This window comes from Tachysurus vachellii, chromosome 10 (genome assembly GCF_030014155.1).
Source record: "Tachysurus vachellii isolate PV-2020 chromosome 10, HZAU_Pvac_v1, whole genome shotgun sequence".
Classification (NCBI taxonomy): domain Eukaryota; kingdom Metazoa; phylum Chordata; class Actinopteri; order Siluriformes; family Bagridae; genus Tachysurus; species Tachysurus vachellii.
This window is the reverse complement of record NC_083469.1, coordinates 19423407-19441029: the sequence shown is the minus strand read 5'-3', so window position 1 is coordinate 19441029 and position 17623 is coordinate 19423407. Positions and strand designations below refer to the sequence as shown.

General features: G+C 37.3%; 2 protein-coding genes across 4 annotated transcripts in view; both read right to left on the bottom strand.

Annotated features, from left to right (window-relative positions):
- Positions 1-17623, bottom strand: part of ywhaqb (tyrosine 3-monooxygenase/tryptophan 5-monooxygenase activation protein, theta polypeptide b) — a 130279-nt gene that overhangs the window by 102727 nt on the left and 9929 nt on the right. The window lies entirely within an intron of this gene.
- On the bottom strand, positions 463-17615 carry gcfc2 (GC-rich sequence DNA-binding factor 2). 3 transcript variants are annotated; one of them, XM_060880150.1, is made up of 18 exons: positions 17267-17615; positions 14114-14215; positions 13886-14020; positions 13566-13805; positions 13184-13281; positions 12726-12832; positions 12147-12330; positions 11923-12046; positions 11119-11179; positions 9743-9828; positions 9396-9595; positions 7387-7531; positions 6803-6924; positions 6639-6715; positions 4576-4642; positions 2312-2458; positions 2065-2204; positions 463-659 (listed from the first exon to the last, which is right to left on the bottom strand). In XM_060880150.1, the coding sequence occupies exons 1-18, from the start codon at positions 17556-17558 to the stop codon at positions 539-541; spliced, it is 2448 nt and encodes an 815-aa protein (XP_060736133.1). In that variant the 5' UTR covers positions 17559-17615; the 3' UTR covers positions 463-538. The 3 variants fall into 3 exon arrangements, with proteins under 3 accessions (XP_060736133.1, XP_060736131.1, XP_060736132.1); XM_060880148.1 differs by having other exon boundaries at positions 14114-14221; positions 17267-17614; XM_060880149.1 differs by having other exon boundaries at positions 463-656; positions 14114-14221; positions 17267-17614.

Sequence of the window (17623 nt, the reverse complement as noted above, 5' to 3'; positions counted from 1 at the left end):
GCTAGAGATAAATAGTAACTTAATTTTAAACTTTACAATTTCTGTTCTGCTTCTATACTTCTGTAAAGCTGCTTTGAGACAATGTGAATTGTTAAAAGTGCTATACAAATAAATTAATTGAATAAAAAATTTTTTTATGTTTTAGACATTTTGTGGAATACATACAATGAAGACTTGAGGCTGTTTTCCAGAGCAAAGGAAGCTCCTACTGATTATTGTTATACTAATAAAGTGCTCAGTGAGGATATGGTGGCAGTTAACGATCACAGATCCGTTATTATATTTCAGTTCCTGATTGTCTCCGGTGCTGAATTGTTGACAGTTTAATAATCAAGCTGTAGGATTGTTCGGGTTAATGGTTGGAATAACACAGGAGGTTATTTAAAAAAAAATATTCGAAAAAAAACAAACAAAAAAAATAATCTCGTGAGCCGACAAAATGAAACTAGCAACAATTCAATCTAAAAGAATTTCACATATTTATTGGTGACACAATACGTGGCTATAAAAATAGATTTATTGTTGCATTGATATAAAACTATGACTTATTTATAGATTCCAACAAATCATGGCAATTGTATTTATCTGCTATAATCCTCATGCTCTCAGATGCCTTGATGGTCCCAAGAAGATTCATGACATCACATAGAAGAGTTCTGCTGGAACAAAACAAAAAAACAAAAGTAGCATATAATTAATATACCTCGTGTTAGTATGACATTAAAATCTGAATCTAAAAAAGTTGCAATAAAATACAGTTCATTATACATTTCAATAAACAACTAGATTTGTAAAGTTTGTCACGACAAACTTTGATGTTGGCTTTGACGGTGCAAGTATTCCCAAATGCTGGTGCTTTTTGGAGGCGAGTGGACATAAGGGTCAGTGTTACTTTTGGAGGCAAGTGGACAGAAAGATAGGGTGCCAAAACATTTGGAGGCAAGTGGAGACGGGCATGTGACATCATCCGAATACTCTTGAGGAAGTGCCTCGCATTGTGCTGAGTGTTTTGATGTGTCACATGTCCATGTTGTGCTAATTATTGATTTTCACGTGACGTGACCAAAATACACGTGAGGCAGTTCCCCTCATTATGCTGAGTGTTTTGATATGTCACATGTCCATGTTGTGCTAATTTTTGACTTTCACGAGACGTCACCTGACGTGACCATAATACACGTGAGGCAGTTCCCCTCATTGTGCTGAGTGTTTTGATATGTCACATGTCCATTTTGTGCTAAATTTAGATTTTCACGTGACATCACCTGACGTGACCAGAATCTTCCCCTCATTGGGCTGAGTGTTTTCATATGACATATCCATGTTGTGCTAATTTTTTATTTTGATTATTTTGGGGGCGGGGCTGCATGTGACATCACGTGGTGTCAAGTGACGTCATCAGAATACACGTGAGGAAGTTCCCCTCATTGTTCTGAGTGTTTTGATATGTCACATGTCCATGTTGTAAAAAGTTTTTTGATTTTGCATATTTTGGAGGCGGGGCTGCGGGACAACCGAGTATTGTTCAGAGTATCACCCTAAAGGAGCTGGCCGAGTTTGGTGTAGATAGTTCGAAAGCTTGCCAAGTTATAAACCTCCAAAGTTTATAATGGGAGTCTATGGGAAAAAAGGCCATTTTGAGACCTGGTACCGGAAGTACCGGTACTCGGATCGCTTAGAAAAGTATAAGGGTCTACAACATATCCGAATTTGGTGCATGTGGCCCAAAAGCCCTAGGAGGAGTTACTATTTATAAATTTTTGTCTAAGCTTAAATAGGAAAACAGAATGTTGGCTTCTACAAAGCCAATATAATTACAATATGTGAAATCCTGTAAATATTTTAGTGTATTCTATTTATTCCTTTTTTTTTTTTTTTTTGTTGAATATCTTAAATTCCTTAAGAATGTTATATTTAAATGCCCTCATTGCTGTCTGAAAGCTGTCGCACTACATTTCGTTGTATTGTATACAATGACAAAAAAGTAGCTTGCTGTAGCTCATCAGTGACTAATACTCTAAAGCTCTAAAGGATCAGTTTATTCATAGCTCTGGTTCACATTACCTGCAGCTACTGGGATCCTTTCTGTCTTTACATAATAAATCTGCTGTCTGGAGAAGATGCTTGCTAAAGTGTTGCAGTTGTGATAGAGATGATTCAGTGCCAAGAGCCCCAAACCAGGACCCTGGAAAACACTCGGCCACCTATAAGGGAAAAGACAAAAACAAACAAAAAAAAACTGTGCACTTACTGATAATGATAAGACTGACACGTCTAACTATAGCTTTTATCTGATTCATTGCACCATTACCTTCTTGCTTTTCTGTACAATGTACTTCGTGTCTGATTCATTCAGGAGAGTCATCAATAGGTAACGGTTTAGAAGTTTGTCCAGCATCAGCTCCTTCAGAACTTCCTGATCAATCAAGCCATCCCATAATGCCATGCTTCTAAGCAACTTGAAAAAACAGGAAATGTTTGACAGATTAATATCGCTATCTAAAAGTCTGCAATGTAACAGATACCATCATCAAACATTTTATACAACCCAAAAGTGACCAGCACTGGCTTTCCTGACCCTGTTAAGACCCAGAGTTTTTAATTGTATTCAAATGCACTGCATTTCACACATCACAAGAAGACAAACTGCACATGCGGTTCTGTTGTTACTGTAGTCTTTACTGCAGATTTTTCAAAACAAGCCATCGTTAATCCTTACAGTGAGAAGGGTTTGTTGATCGAAGTTTAAAAATTTCACTTTGTCCTCTGTTTTAAAGGCCGAATTTTAAAAGAGGAAAAGTGGAAGGAGACCGAGCCAAAGTGAAAAGCAACCATACTAATGATAAACCAAAAAAAAAACAACCAAACAAAAAATAACAATAATAATTTTTTATATTTATATATATATATATATATATATATATATATATATATATATATATATATATATATATATATATATATATATATAAATTATAAAATACACATTACTACTTTTTATTGGCGACATACAGAAAACTGGACACTTTGTTCAGAAACCTATATATTTGCACATTGTACTGTATGATATACAGTATGCACGCTGGTCGGCGCTATTTTGTGTATTTGTCCTGTAGTGTTTTGTATTTTCTGTTTGCACCGTCTTTTGCCTCTGCTGTTTACACTAGATTACACACGATGCACTTCATGTGGCTAGGACAACTTACTTCATGTCCTTAGCTCTGTGTTGTTTTTTTGTGTAGCATCACTATCCTGAAGACATGTCTCATTTCACTATGTACTGTGTCAACTATATATGGTTGAAATGACAATAAAAGCTTCTTGTCTTGACTTGAAGGAATTCTACACAGCATACCGTGTGATAGAGGAGAGTGTAATTTTCCACTGCACTGCATTTCACTTGCAGTGCCACACAAAGCCAATCACTGTCTAATCACAGCTGTCGGTGTAACGGGAGAAAACAATACCACCACCAAAAACCTGCTCTGAAGTGTTGTTAGACTCAGCAAATGGTGTAGCTGCACATAACAAAAATGATGCTTCTGTTTATGTTCATCATCATAAAAAAGAAAGCTAATAAAAGCTAATATTAAATATAAAATAAAAAAATATTAAAATGCCCACTTGTTTATGGTTGTTCTGCTGTTCTCTCACTATTCCAGACATAACAGAGGGTAAGTAACTGAGCAATATAACCACCTTTGTGATATTTTTTCACATTTAAGACACTAAGTGAGGAGTAGAAATAATATTCCTCAGTGAACTTCTGTGTCTTTGGTCTGCATTATTAATGTATGTATCTACACATGGATACACACATCAGCCATTGTGAGAGAGATGAAGAGAACTTATCATTGTGGTCAGTTCATATTCAGAGCTAATTAATAATCTGTGATTACACCACAAAAAAACAACAACAACAACAAAAACAACATATATTTACTCTAAATCCAATCAGCCAGTAATATCAATGCATATCTGATGGATGGCAAAAAATGCCTTGTACATGTTGCCTTATTCTTCATCTTCACTCTGCATCCTGAACTTTAGAGAAGAGAATAAAGTTGCATCGAGTGTGTCTTTTGAATAAACCTTCTTAGTGATGTCAATTTAGATATTTCCTTCTGACGTTCAATTTTCAATATCAGTTCAAAAATATTTATTTAGTGCTTTTAACAATAGACATTATCACATGCAGCTTAACAGAAATCCAGAAGATTTATATTTCCATCCCCAGTGAACAAGCCAGAAATGACTGGGATGAAAAAAAATGAGAGTGAAAACCAGAGTGAGAAATCCTGAGAGGAACCAGACTCCGAAGAGAACCTGGAAGTGGGACTATAAATCATTACTCATTCACATCTGTATACTACAAAGCCAAACAAGTACTAAGAATGTTGGAAAGATGTTCAGTAGGACACTTGGACAAGATGCGGACATAAAATGTTCTTTGTAAATGTAATCTTTAAGGTGTCTCTGTGGGAACAACCTACACATTACATGTATTCAGAGCTGAAGAGATTTTTTTACTCAGGTCAGAAGTGGCTTTGAGATGAGAAGTAAAATGCACAATACCTTAACAGCGCTCCAAAACTGCTCATTCTGAAACTGGAACTGTGGGGAAGTTTTGTCATCCAAATAACTAAAAGATACAATACATGATGGAATAAAGAGTTAATTAGTCAAACTAATTAGGAGACGTTGCTGAATGTTAAACATTAAAATGAGAGCATTTCTCTTTGCCTACGGTGCGGCTGCTGCTGTAGATTACAATGTAATAGGAAAGTGAGACAAATTAAAGTGAAACAATCAGACTGTATTGCAGCTAGAGGATTCACTTCTTAAGCACTGGGTAGACTGGCATTAAATAAAATAGAGATTACGTAGAGAAATTATAAACTTTTGTAATACCCATTTACGCTACACAACACAAATAATAATAATAATAATAATAAATATAGCTGCAAGCAGCGATGACAGGCCTTCGCACGTTTGGTTATCGCTATACGGTGCCTCCCAGAAAACAATGCACGGTGGGCAAGTGCATCAAGTGGGTAAATCTCAGTGGACTATTTTATGTTGTTACTGACCCATTTGGGGACTGTAGGTAAATGAAACCCCACATTTTAGACAAACGGGGGCGCTAGTGAGCCACTTGAGACACACCTTTGTCTGACCTTTTTGTCCACACTTAACAGCCGACAAATGTGATGTATGTGTCAAATTTCAAGTTAATCTAAGCACGCCAAAAGCCTTAAATATGCCTGAAATAAGTTTGACACGATGCCATGGCAACAGTGTTTGAGATATCAAAAATCCGTTCGCAATTTCGCATCTGCAATATCTCTGCATCATGGTGGCCAAGTCTGGTCTCAATTGCATGAATCCTCTAGGAGGAGTATTTAAAAGTTTACCGCATGCAGCTGACAAAAAATCCACCTTTGTGACTGACACACTTCCTGGGGCCTGTTGGTGGCGCTATACCCGGGACTCACAATAAGCACATTGATGCGATCGGAATCCTTGGCCGAACATACACACCGCGTGTCATCCCAATAAGACATTTTTTGCTTTAGATATTAGACACTTCCTGTTTCTCTGAATTCGCCATAACTTTGTCGCCTCGCCATGGCAGCACCGTTCGAGATATCAAACATCCCTTCGCAATTTAGCAAGTGAATGTCTCGGCATCATGTTCACAACGTTTGATGTCAATCGCATGAATTCCCTAGGAGGAGTATTTAAAAGTTCACCGCATGCACTTATAAAACAATCCAAAATGGCTGACTTCCTGTTAGGCAGAGCTCATAGTTTAGAGCGTGAAAGTTGTTCGGGTCGATGAGATCTATATGCGTACCAACTCTCGTACATGTGCGTACATAATTGCCCGATCTGTGCACCAATGTTTGTTTTTGCATTACAGGGGGCGCTACAGAGCCCCCCTGCCACGCCCGTATTCCAACCTTTGTCCAATCCTAGTGTCGCGCAAATCTGATGTGTGTGCCAAATTTCAAGAGTTTTCGAGCATGTTAAGGGACCCCAATTGGCCAATGTGTGGGGGGAAAAATAAATAAATAAATAAATAAAATAAAATAAAAAATACTCCCGAGGAAAAACAATAGGGCTTCGCACCATTCAGTGCTCGGGCCCTAATAATAATTTGACTATTCCTTATACATGAGAGAAATGGATAAAGGTGATTGTATTTTCTAATTAATAATAATAAAAATTATCAAAATATTTAATATTAACATTTAATAATTAATTTTGATTAAAAAAAAAAAAAATAGCAACCGGATCCCAAATTTTTCTCTCTACCACATGCATATGCTGACAGCCCATAATGTACAAACTAGTAGTCATGAATCTTTATGTAGTCAACAGATGGATGAGTTTTCAAAACCCTTATTTACATCCACAATAATATATATTAGCATAGTGACAGAGAATGAGCACAAAAAATACTCAAGTTGCATTGAAATTTTTGAAAAAATCTGCAGCAAAAATCAAACATTTTTGGGCCGAACAATCACAAAAAAAGAAAAAAAACTCCAAAATCCTGGATGAACTGAAAATGTCAAACAGAAGACAAGTGTCTTATAGATAGTATAGAAAACAATGATCACTTGCATCCTTACCTTTTTGGATAAAAAGGGATGAACACATCATTATCCACAGCATCCCTGAGTCTCTGGATAACAGCTTCCAGAAAAGCCTGCGTGGGATCATATATAGAGAACATTGGATATTAAGGCAGAGGATATTTACTCCATCAGTGCTGTAAGATACAGTAGAACAATACCTTCACAGGCTTGCTCTGTTCACCATCAAACACACTGTAATCCTCCTGTATCCTCTTACAAAGCGATGTGAGACACTGAGACTGCTGCAGAGACAAAGGGTCCCACACAAGCTCCACAAAACCTTTGGGGTAAAACAAGCAAGATAGTGGATTTGTTAAAAACTTTCGAGATGACTTTTTATGTATAGCACAGTGTCGAGATATGGTACTACATCATTTATGTCCACAATCAAAAAAATCAATACTGAACATAAACTATGCATCACTTCTCACTTTGTCCTTGTGTTAGTAGGACAAAGATTAGAGATAAGTTTTCAATTAAATTAAGGTTCTTTTTTTTTAGTAATTAAAGAACGACACATTGTTCAATGTTTATCTATCTCTCTCTCTCTCTCTCTCTCATAGATAGATAGATAGATAGATAGATCGATAGATAACTACAGAAAACTGTGGTGCCACTGTTTACTTGCGATATTATTCCCTCAAAAACCCTCTCAGAATTAAACTCTGTTTACTAATTTTTAAATTTTCTTTGTTTTTTTTTAAACCAAACATAATAGTAATAAACTTCAATATGAGTTTACCCCTGATTTTCGGCAGAATGGCCTTCTCTACGACAGCTGGTAATGTTTTCTCATCGGCGTTCTCAGATTCTTCGTAGCCATGTCCATGACAGAATTTCTCGACAGCAGAGTACCACGGTAGCGCTTCAAAATCTTCACCCTCGGCCTGACAAACATATCCATTTACTAGTTGTTAGTTTTATCACAAATTTTATCATATCTAGTACCAAGAAGTGCCATCTGACCTCGTTGTGACTTTAAACCTGTTTGGATCAAATGCAAAATCCCAAAAGATAGATGCATGGATGGATGGACGGATAATCACATGGACAGATAACCCAAAAAACACACACACAATCTAAGAAATTCTAGACACTCCTGTTAAACCTGCAAATTTTTTCTACCTTTATTGTGATCTAACAAGCAACAGAAAAACAAACATTTTAGAGACTGAAAAAAGGACATTTGTTTATCTGGTTGTATAAAATGTGGCACACAAATATGCACAAAATGCATCTTTTGCTTGCAATGCAGCACTTAGATTCTGCCTTGGTTGTAAATATAATCATTGTGTTGTAAACACTGATACTGTAGTGTAACTGCCATTTTTGTTAGGGAATGGGTTTTTGTCTCCGTTTCTTGGTAAAGGAGGTTAGCGAAGGCAATTATCTTTTTTGTTCGTTTATGTTTTACATGTATAGGTTAGTTAATCCCTAATCCAGAGTATCTGATTGTTATTTTGCCCTTGGTCCACCATGAAGCTCTATATACCACAATCACAATAGATCATCTTGTTTACACTTCTGTGATGCGTGTCTGGTAACTCTGGGGCATCTGTTCTGTCCATCTCCTACATATAACCCTGTGCCATTCAAATCAAATCAAATCAAATTTTATTTGATTTGAATGGCAAATCAATGGATGGAGGATGAATGGAGTGAATGGAGGAAATAACATTCCTCACGCTGTGCGTCCCAACCCTAGAGTGGGTCGTAACACCGAAACATTTGACCTTCGTCTCATTAGATCATAACACATTTTGCAATGGTTTGGGGAAATTTAGGTGACTTGACTTTTGTCTAGCCACTTTTTAGATATCCCTATAGCTTCGTTCATGTAGCCACAGGTCTCTCAGCAGTCTCCTTGATAAGATTTCTTTTTGTCCTTTCACCATTGTCAGAGGGATATCCTGTTTTTGGAGACGTCACTGTGAAGCGCTATTTTCTTGTTCGTGTGACTTTCACACTATTCCGTGTTTCAGAAATTCTCTCTCCCCTCCTGATCAAAATATTTCATCAGTAAGATTCAGTACATGCTTTGTAAGCTCTTTATGCACCATGGCTTCAGATATCAGATGAAACTAAGAGGCTGCCAAGAAAATGTTACAAAAACAGCTGATATGCATTCAGGGCTAAGCAGAATCAATTAATTGAGGACAGCTTCATGATAATTACTTCAGAACATGAGTTGTTCTGGTTAAATCTGAGCAGTTATTATATGCCCCATTATAAACAAGAGTGTACACATGGTTAATCACATTATGTTTTTCACTTTAATTTTTTGGTTGCTGTATCACATAAAAGGTGGAAAAAGTTCTGACTTGATTCATTTAGGTTTTTCCTTAATGGCAGAGGACAACCGAGGGAAAATGGTTTATATTACTTAATTGTTTAAATATTGGGGAAATGAAAAATATGCTTACAATAAAAAATAAACAAGAAAGATTGAAAGAACGACAAAGATCATTAGAAGGCAAATAATCTACAGAAACGAGTGGGACATGGTCCAACCATAACTCCACTATACAATAATTGTAAAAAAAAATGTTAATGCTTAAGGGAAACATTTTTTCTTTCCTTCACAGTATGTGTTGGGGTTTGTAAGTAGTGAAATGGCTACCAGACTGAGCTTAGAGCAAAGAAGGACAGTTGTGGCATGGATGGAGACCCCAGGTCTTTTAGACCCCAGTGCTATAGTGGCATATAACGTTCTTTGAATCACAGAGATTGTAGTGATAAACTGTATGATACCTTGAGAGGGTTCCAGCCAATGAGCTGGTGTCGTACTAAAGGGGCCAGGAGTTTAGGAAGACACAAACTGATGTAGGCGTTGGTATATGACTCTGGAAACGACACACGCCACTCATTAAACCTGGAGAGGATTTTCTTCACGTCTGAGAAGTCGTCCTGAACATCATTAAAAATCTCCTGACTTGCCTTCAGTATGTCCTCTGTGGAGCAGAGACCAAAAGTCACCATTAGCAACCGTAGTTTTGCTGCAACTCTATTTATTAATTAAAGTGAATATAAAGTGCTGTCGATAGTTGATATGTTCATCTTAATACGCTAACTGCATGGAGTCCTAAGTGAAGACGTACGTCTTTTAGTCTGCAGTTCTTCCTCCTGCTCTGCTGTTGGTTCCAAATCATCTGGAACGCTTCCGCAATCGTCCTCTAACAGCTCACTGGAATATGATCAGAGATCTCAAAACAACATGTACTTAACGCACTGAAATATACAGACGGGTGTGAAATTAAAGAAAAAACTAGCAAACTGAGGTAAGTTTTAGTAAGGGGCTGGACAAGAACAGCTTCAGTGTGCTTTGTCACAGAGTCTACATAGTCTGGAGAACTGGACCAGAGAGAAAGAAACCATTCTTCCAAAATATATATCATCAGCTGGTGTTTTGATGACGGTGTAGAAGTATGTTGTCTAACATGGCAGTCCACAATCTCCCAAATGTTTGCCTGGGTTGAGGTTTAGTGACTGAAGGCCACAGCATAAAATTTCCATTATGTACATAATCATCAAACCCTTCATTCAGCTCTCCTGACCTGTGTATGAGGGCATTGTCATGGAGGAAGAGACCACTCCCATCAGGATACAAATACTTCATCACTAGTTAAAGGTGATGACACCTTTACCTCAGAATAACTTCTGCATTGATTTGCAGTGACTCTTTTCTCTAAGCGGTTTAGTGGACACAAATTGTGTCAGCAAAATTCTCTCACAGTACAACAGCCTTTGGCCTTTCCTTTATCACCTGTTTGTGATATAATATACACAATATACACAAATATATACACAATATACACATCATATAATAATAATAATATAATATACACAAATATACAAATCAGCACTGATGATGACCCACACACCCTTCACACGAACTCTTCACCTTCTCGTAAAAGGCACCGATGCGATCGGACCCTAATCCAGACTACAGTGTAAGCCATCAGAGTCCTTAATACCCAGAGATTGGACTGACACCAACCCACACACCACTGAGCCCATCGCCTTCCCCACCAACATAAATATCTTTGAACTATTGCAATTTCTGCACATACATTTTTAAGACACAAACATAACACAAAAACAAAATGCTGTATGGGACCATCAACATTTCTTCTGCTTCTAACTGTCTTTTTATGTTTCTATCCAAAGCATTTTTACTTTTGCACTTTCCTCAATACAGAACTGTGTATTGGTCGGTGCTGCACTGTCCCCTAACTATGCTACTGTATTGTCTTGCACTATTTGCACATATTCGCACTTAAAGTAGTTCTCTCTACAATAATCCTGGAGAAACATTTTACACCTTTTACTCTGCACAAGGTTTAATTGACAATATAATATTCTCAACTCGACTTGAAGCTGTTTATTTTCCAAGTTGGAATTCTTTCCTCAATATTTGTACCTACTGCATTTACCAGCTAATTTGTGCATTATGTTGAGTCACGTTGTCTCTCACCTGTCTTTAGCCGTGCTGGTTTTCCCCAGTGCCTGTCCATTGCTGTGTGGATCAGAGCTGTCTACAGAAAGGAAACATTAGAGATAAATGATTAATCATTTCCTAATGGAGGATGAGAAGCCTTCAGGAGTCAGTGGTGGATGGTCAAGCAAACTATAATGGGTGCAATGAAGCAGTAATGGATTCAGAGTTAAAACTATCATGCGATGCTCTGAATTTCCACAGTATGAGCGACTAATTAAAGCAAAAGCAAAGAGATTTGAAAAGAACATCACATACAGTGGGGTCCAAAAGTCTGAGAGCACATTGAAAATATTTCTTTTCCCCCAAACAAGGTTTAAAAAATGAGAAATATTTACAATAAAGAAATGTTCAATATCGTGAATATTCAATATATTTAAGATTCTGTACTATTTCCAAGTTCCTATTTAAATGAATATAAAATGTGTGATATTGACTATATTAACTGCTTTGTACAAAAGAACAGATTTTCAGACAACACTCCAATGGATCTGACCTAAAATAGATACGTTTTTGTGAAACAAACCAACATTTTGTGATAAGAGTCCGAGCCAACTTGTGTGCACAGTCAATAAACGCAAAAAGGAGATGGACTGAATTCTAAAAAAATGCTGAAATTCATGCAAATATTTCAGAGATTTCACTTTTTACTTTCATACTATATAAAATTAGAAAACAATATGTACCTTTTTTGTTTTTTTTACCTCTTTACTTCTCACCCTAATTTATGACTAGTAGTAATACACTTATACCAAATAAGTCAGCATGAAAGTGTCTATTTACAGGTTAACTGCTGAAGGTGTCTGGAACGTTCCTGCACTGCTTTTCTTCTCTGAGACAACAGCGCCTCCGCTTGGTCAATATACAAATTGTGCATGTCCAGCTCCACAGAGTTGATCAGCTGCATCTAGAACAATCACAACATACTGCACGTTAGCCTTAAACCTCATTCCTCAAGCCTGACATATAAGGTAAGAGGTATGAGATACGAGATACGAACTTCTGACCTTCTCAGACAGGCACTCTACCAGGTTCTGGGTGAAGGTGTTCATGCTGCGGTAGAAGAGGAGCTGGCTGTCAGCGAGATGATTCTCTAGGTTCTCTGCACAACTCCTTGCACTCTCTATGTCATGTTGCATCCTCCTGAGCTCAGCTTCATGAGCCCTTTGCACCTCCTTCAGAGATTCCAGCCTGAAGAGATACAAACACACGCAAATGTAATCTGTAAATTGCTGATCATTTATCTTATAGGTTTAGACTTGATGATAAAAGGAATTCAGTCAAGAGGCTAAAAGATTTTTGGACATTTGGTAGCACAGAACATCGTTGCAATGGGACTAACATTTATGTACATCTATGCAGATATAGCACATGTCCTAATCCAGAGGATTTTACATTTCTCTTATTCTAGTGTTAAGGGCATTGCTCCCAAAAAATGTTTCTCTAGGGTGGAGATGTGTGTGTTTTTCAATCCCAAACCTGCTCTAAGCAAATTGTAGTTGGCTGAATTGTTTTTTTATTTCTTTGTAAATATAAACTTGTAGGTTAATCATACAATAATTTCTACTAGTAGAACCAATACGTACTTGCCGGTGATTCTCTTTTTTATGATATCGATGCTGACCAGTGAAAGAGTCTCGGGGATGTCGACCGTTTTCTTCTGCCTGAGAGGTTTGAACTTTCTGCTTTGCTTCTGAACACAAAAGCCGTTATGGAAGAAATACGTCAAAGTTGAAGTCTTGAAAACAGTTACGGATTTGAACAAAACAGCACTATGGAAGCATTTTGAAAATCCAAATCGTGCATTAATGTTTGCATTTTCATTTGTAAGCCAAATTTCAACCGGAAAAGCAAAGTCAACTTAGTAAAAGCATTTACTATGGCTTACAAATGATGCCCCTGTCAGATAGGAATAGCAAACAGTAATTACCCTGTGTGCTAGTTCACTTCCTCAGCGTTGTGTTCATTTGAATTCTATCACAAATCGTCCAGAAAATATTTCCATTTTATCCAAAAAATTGTTCTTCAAATCAATGACATTCACCTGATGTCGTTTAACACCTTTTCCAATCTGCTGCTCCTCCCAGAGGTGCTGGTCCTCCTCCTGGCTATCAGAGCAACTCTCCTCACTCTCGCTCCCACCTACAGAGGACATGAGGAGTTTGGCTACATGTTTAAACATTGAGTTTATAGCGGCCGAAATGAATCATTAATCATGTACCTAATTATCCATTAAGAATAACAGAAGGATATGTGAATTTGAAAAACATATTTATACAAGAGAGTATATTAAAATTAGAATTTCAGCATTCTGAAGGGGTTAAATCTTTGTTTAAATAATGAGAGAAAAAACATTAGGTTATTAAAATTGTTTTTTTTTTTAGGATCAAATAAAAAAAAAAAAGCTTCTACTTTCCAAGTCTTACCCATTTTCTCAGTCATCCGTTCTCTAATTGTTTTGGATTTGGGTGCAAACTGGATCCTGCGTTCATGATCGTCCAGCTCGTCATCACTGCAGGGTTCTCTATCGCTCTCATCCTGCTCTCTGTCACCAACCTCAGCTTCATTTTCCTCGTCGGCATCCAGAGAGATGTAGTCTCTCTGCGCTCTTGCTTTCCTCCTCTGCTCCTTAGCTGCACGGATCTTCTCCGCATTAGGGATGTTCACTAGAATAAATTCACCAAATCATAAAGTGCATCAAATAGCTATTGGTTAATATTCAGCGATGTGACCTGACTCAGTTTACCGGTCTGTGATTTGAAGGCGGCGGTAGAGCTGGAAGAGCTGGAAGCTGTAGAGTCGTTTTCATCCTCGCTGTCTGGAGACACGTCCTCAGATGTACTGCTATTTGATTGCTCTTTAAGCTCAAGGTCTTCCACATCTATACAGAGTAAACGTGACCGAGGTGATTTTTGGCTTGGAGACAAGCCTAGGTTATAGAAACAATACAGTGAAAAATACAAACGTTTTGTACCTTGGTGTGAAGGTGTCACCTTGATGGGCGAATCTTCCTTTTTGCGAGACTGGAAGACCACGGCTTTATCCACAGCCCTTTTCAACTTGAACTCACTCTCACCTGCTCCTATAGAACACAGGATTATTTTTAGGAATACTAAATTTAAACCACCATTCTCCTTAAATGTTTCAGAATTTCTGTTCCCCCTAAAGAACTGCTGAATGTTATCACCCTCATTAGGTTGTTCAGTTCTTCTTTTTCACTACAAAGCCAATGTAGGTGTCTGTCAGAGTGACTGCTGTCTGTTATAATCTTCAGAACTTCTTGTCACAGTGGCAAAAACCTGGGAAGGTCTTTCAGTTTACATTTATGGCATTTAGAAGATGCTCTTTTCCAGAGTGACATACAGAAGTGTATTACAGAAGTCCAGGCTTCTCTATACCCAATCACCTCCTCCTGTGGGTCTTTCTCAAGCCAGCTGTGAAATCTAATGTCTCTGCCCAGTGGAACATGTCTCTAATGAGGACAGGTAAAGGGGAAAACCTTAAAAAGTACTCAAAGCATCTCAGGTTACACCTTTTAATTTGGTCAAGCAGTGCCTCTACTCTAAAGCTCTGCTGGATTGTCAAGCTCCTTATCGCTATATATATATATATATATATATATATATATATATATATATATATATATATATATATATATATATATATATATATATATATATATATATATATATATAGAGGTGGGTAGTAACGAATTACATTTACTTCGTTACATTTACTCGAGTACATTTTTTGGGTAACTTGTACTTTTTGAGTATAATTAAAGATGCGTACTTTTACTCTTACTCAAGTAGATTTTTAGTGGAAAAACTTTTACTTCGCTACAATCGGCGGCGTTCCTCCGTTACTCAAATGTTAATAAATATGAGATTTAATAAATAATAATTAGTTTATATGACAAGTCTCGCGAGACGTTGGAGAGGCTGCTTCGCAAGAGTATGCTGCGCATCTCCCGCTGAAGTTTAGCCTTTAGTTGGAAGATGATGGCTGAAGCAGAGGAAGACGTTTGCGCTTTATCAAAGGCAGATCACCCGTGGCCTCAAATTAATTCTATATTTTCACTCCAAGATGTAAAAAATAATAGTTTTATAATGCGATCCATTATAATGCGATTGTGTGCACCAAAACAAACAGACATCGCAGCTTACATGAATTCCAGCTCCAACCTAAAAAACACGTAGCGGTAAGTGTCAAAATGATGCCTATTTGATGGTAATTTGGTAACTATGGGCACTTTGACCTTAACGTAATACTACATTTCACACACTGTCTGAATGTTTTCCCTCATATATGCTCTCGTGCAATCCTGTGAACCCTACAAACAACACGTTCATGAACAAACGTTCATTATAAGCGTCTGCATTTTCATATCCATGTTCCACAAAATAAATTGAATAGCATGCTGTAAGACGTTTCGCATTTATACGCAAATTCTGACATCTCACTTAAGTTTTTTTTTCACTAAAGTGTAGAACATATACAAAATAAAAACGGGATTATATTTTGTTTTATCCCTACCTAAAGAATGCATGTACTTACTTATAAAATGTAACAAATGTAAGAATAAAGTAAATTAATCTTAAAAGGAAGAGCAGATTAGCCCAGCACATCATTCATTTACATCATTAAACCATTAATCACATTTTATATATATATTTTATATTAGCAGAATAAAGAGACTTTTAAGGAGAGGTGTGTGAAAGCTCTCCAAGTAGTTTGAAAATCAGGGTTTTTGCTTCACATCAATCAGATGAGAAGTAACTAGTAACTAACTACTTGAGTAGTTTTTTCATAGGATACTTTTTTACTCTTACTCAAGTAACTATTAAGATTGTTACTTTTACTCTTACTTGAGTAAATATTTCCATAAGTACTTGTACTTGAGTACAGATTTTGGATACTCTACCCACCTCTGTGTGTGTGTGTGTGTGTGTGTGTGTGTGTGTGTATATATATATATATATATATATACATACACACACACACACACACACACACGTGTGTATATATACACTCACCGGCCACTTTATTAGGTACACCTGTCCAACTGCTCGTTAACGCAAAATTCTAATCAGCCAATCACATGCCAGCAACTCAATGCCTTTAGGCATGCAGACATGGTCAAGACGATCTGCTGCAGTTCAAACCGAGCATCAGAATGGGGAATGTGGCATGGTTGTTGGTGCCAGACGGGCTGGTCTGAGTATTTCAGAAACTGCTGATCTACTGGGATTTTCAAGCACAACCATCTCTAGGGTTTACAGAGAATGATCCGAAAAAGAGAAAATATCCAGTGAGCGGCAGTTCTGTGGGCGCAAATGCCTTGTTGATGCCAGAGGTCAGAGGAGAATGGCCCAGGTTCACCAAAATTGGAGAATAGAAGATTGGAAAAATGCCTGGTCTGATGAGTCTCGATTTCTGCTACGACATTTGGATGGTAGGGTCAGAATTTGGCGTCAACAACATGAAAGCATGGATCCATCCTGCTTTGTATCAGCGGTTCAGGCTGGTGGTGGTGTAATGGTGTGGGGGCAATCATGTCAATATGGACCAAAATCTCTGAGGAATGTTTCCAGTACCTTGTTGAATCTATGCCACGAAGGATTAAGGCAGTTCTGAAGGCAAAAGGGGGTCCATCCCGGTACTAGTAAGATGTACCTAATAAAGTGGCCGGTGAATATATGAATATGAATATATATATATATATATATATATATATATATATATATATATATATATTTATATATATATATATATATACATACATATATACACACACATATACATATACATACATATACATATATATATACACATATACATATATATATACACATATACACACACATATACATATATATATATACACATATACACACACATATACACACACACATTATATATATATATATACACACACACACTTATATGTTTATATACTGGATACATGGGACGTGGTAGCCTGTGTGTGTGTGTGTGTGTGTGTGTGTGTGTGTGTGATGTATTATTTTATATATATAATCAAACATATAAATATAAAAATACACACGTAAGTACTTTACCTGTAAGCAGAGGAGAATTATAACTAGACCGATACACTGAGACTCACCTTCTTTTTCACCTAAGAAGCTAAGGGTCTGATTGTTGTTGGTCTTGTTGTCGTGTGCAGTTTGAGGTGTTTCAGGCTCCTGTGTGAGGTCTGGACTGCACTCAGTGCCTCTGTGTGCTGCAGCTGGGGGTTTGGAGCTGCATGAAATCCCTCTGCGCACATTTACCTGCTTTAAACTGTGTACCTGAGCGTCCGCTTCCTTTACAACATCACTGACTTTTTCACTATCCTCCTCCTCACTGGACTGGTCTCTACGCTGCCTAAAGTTTCGCCTTGTTTTCTTGTTAAACATCCTGCTGCTAATTTAAAAGCGACAACAACGCTGCCGGAATCAAACCATTTCCTCTTCCGGGCCAT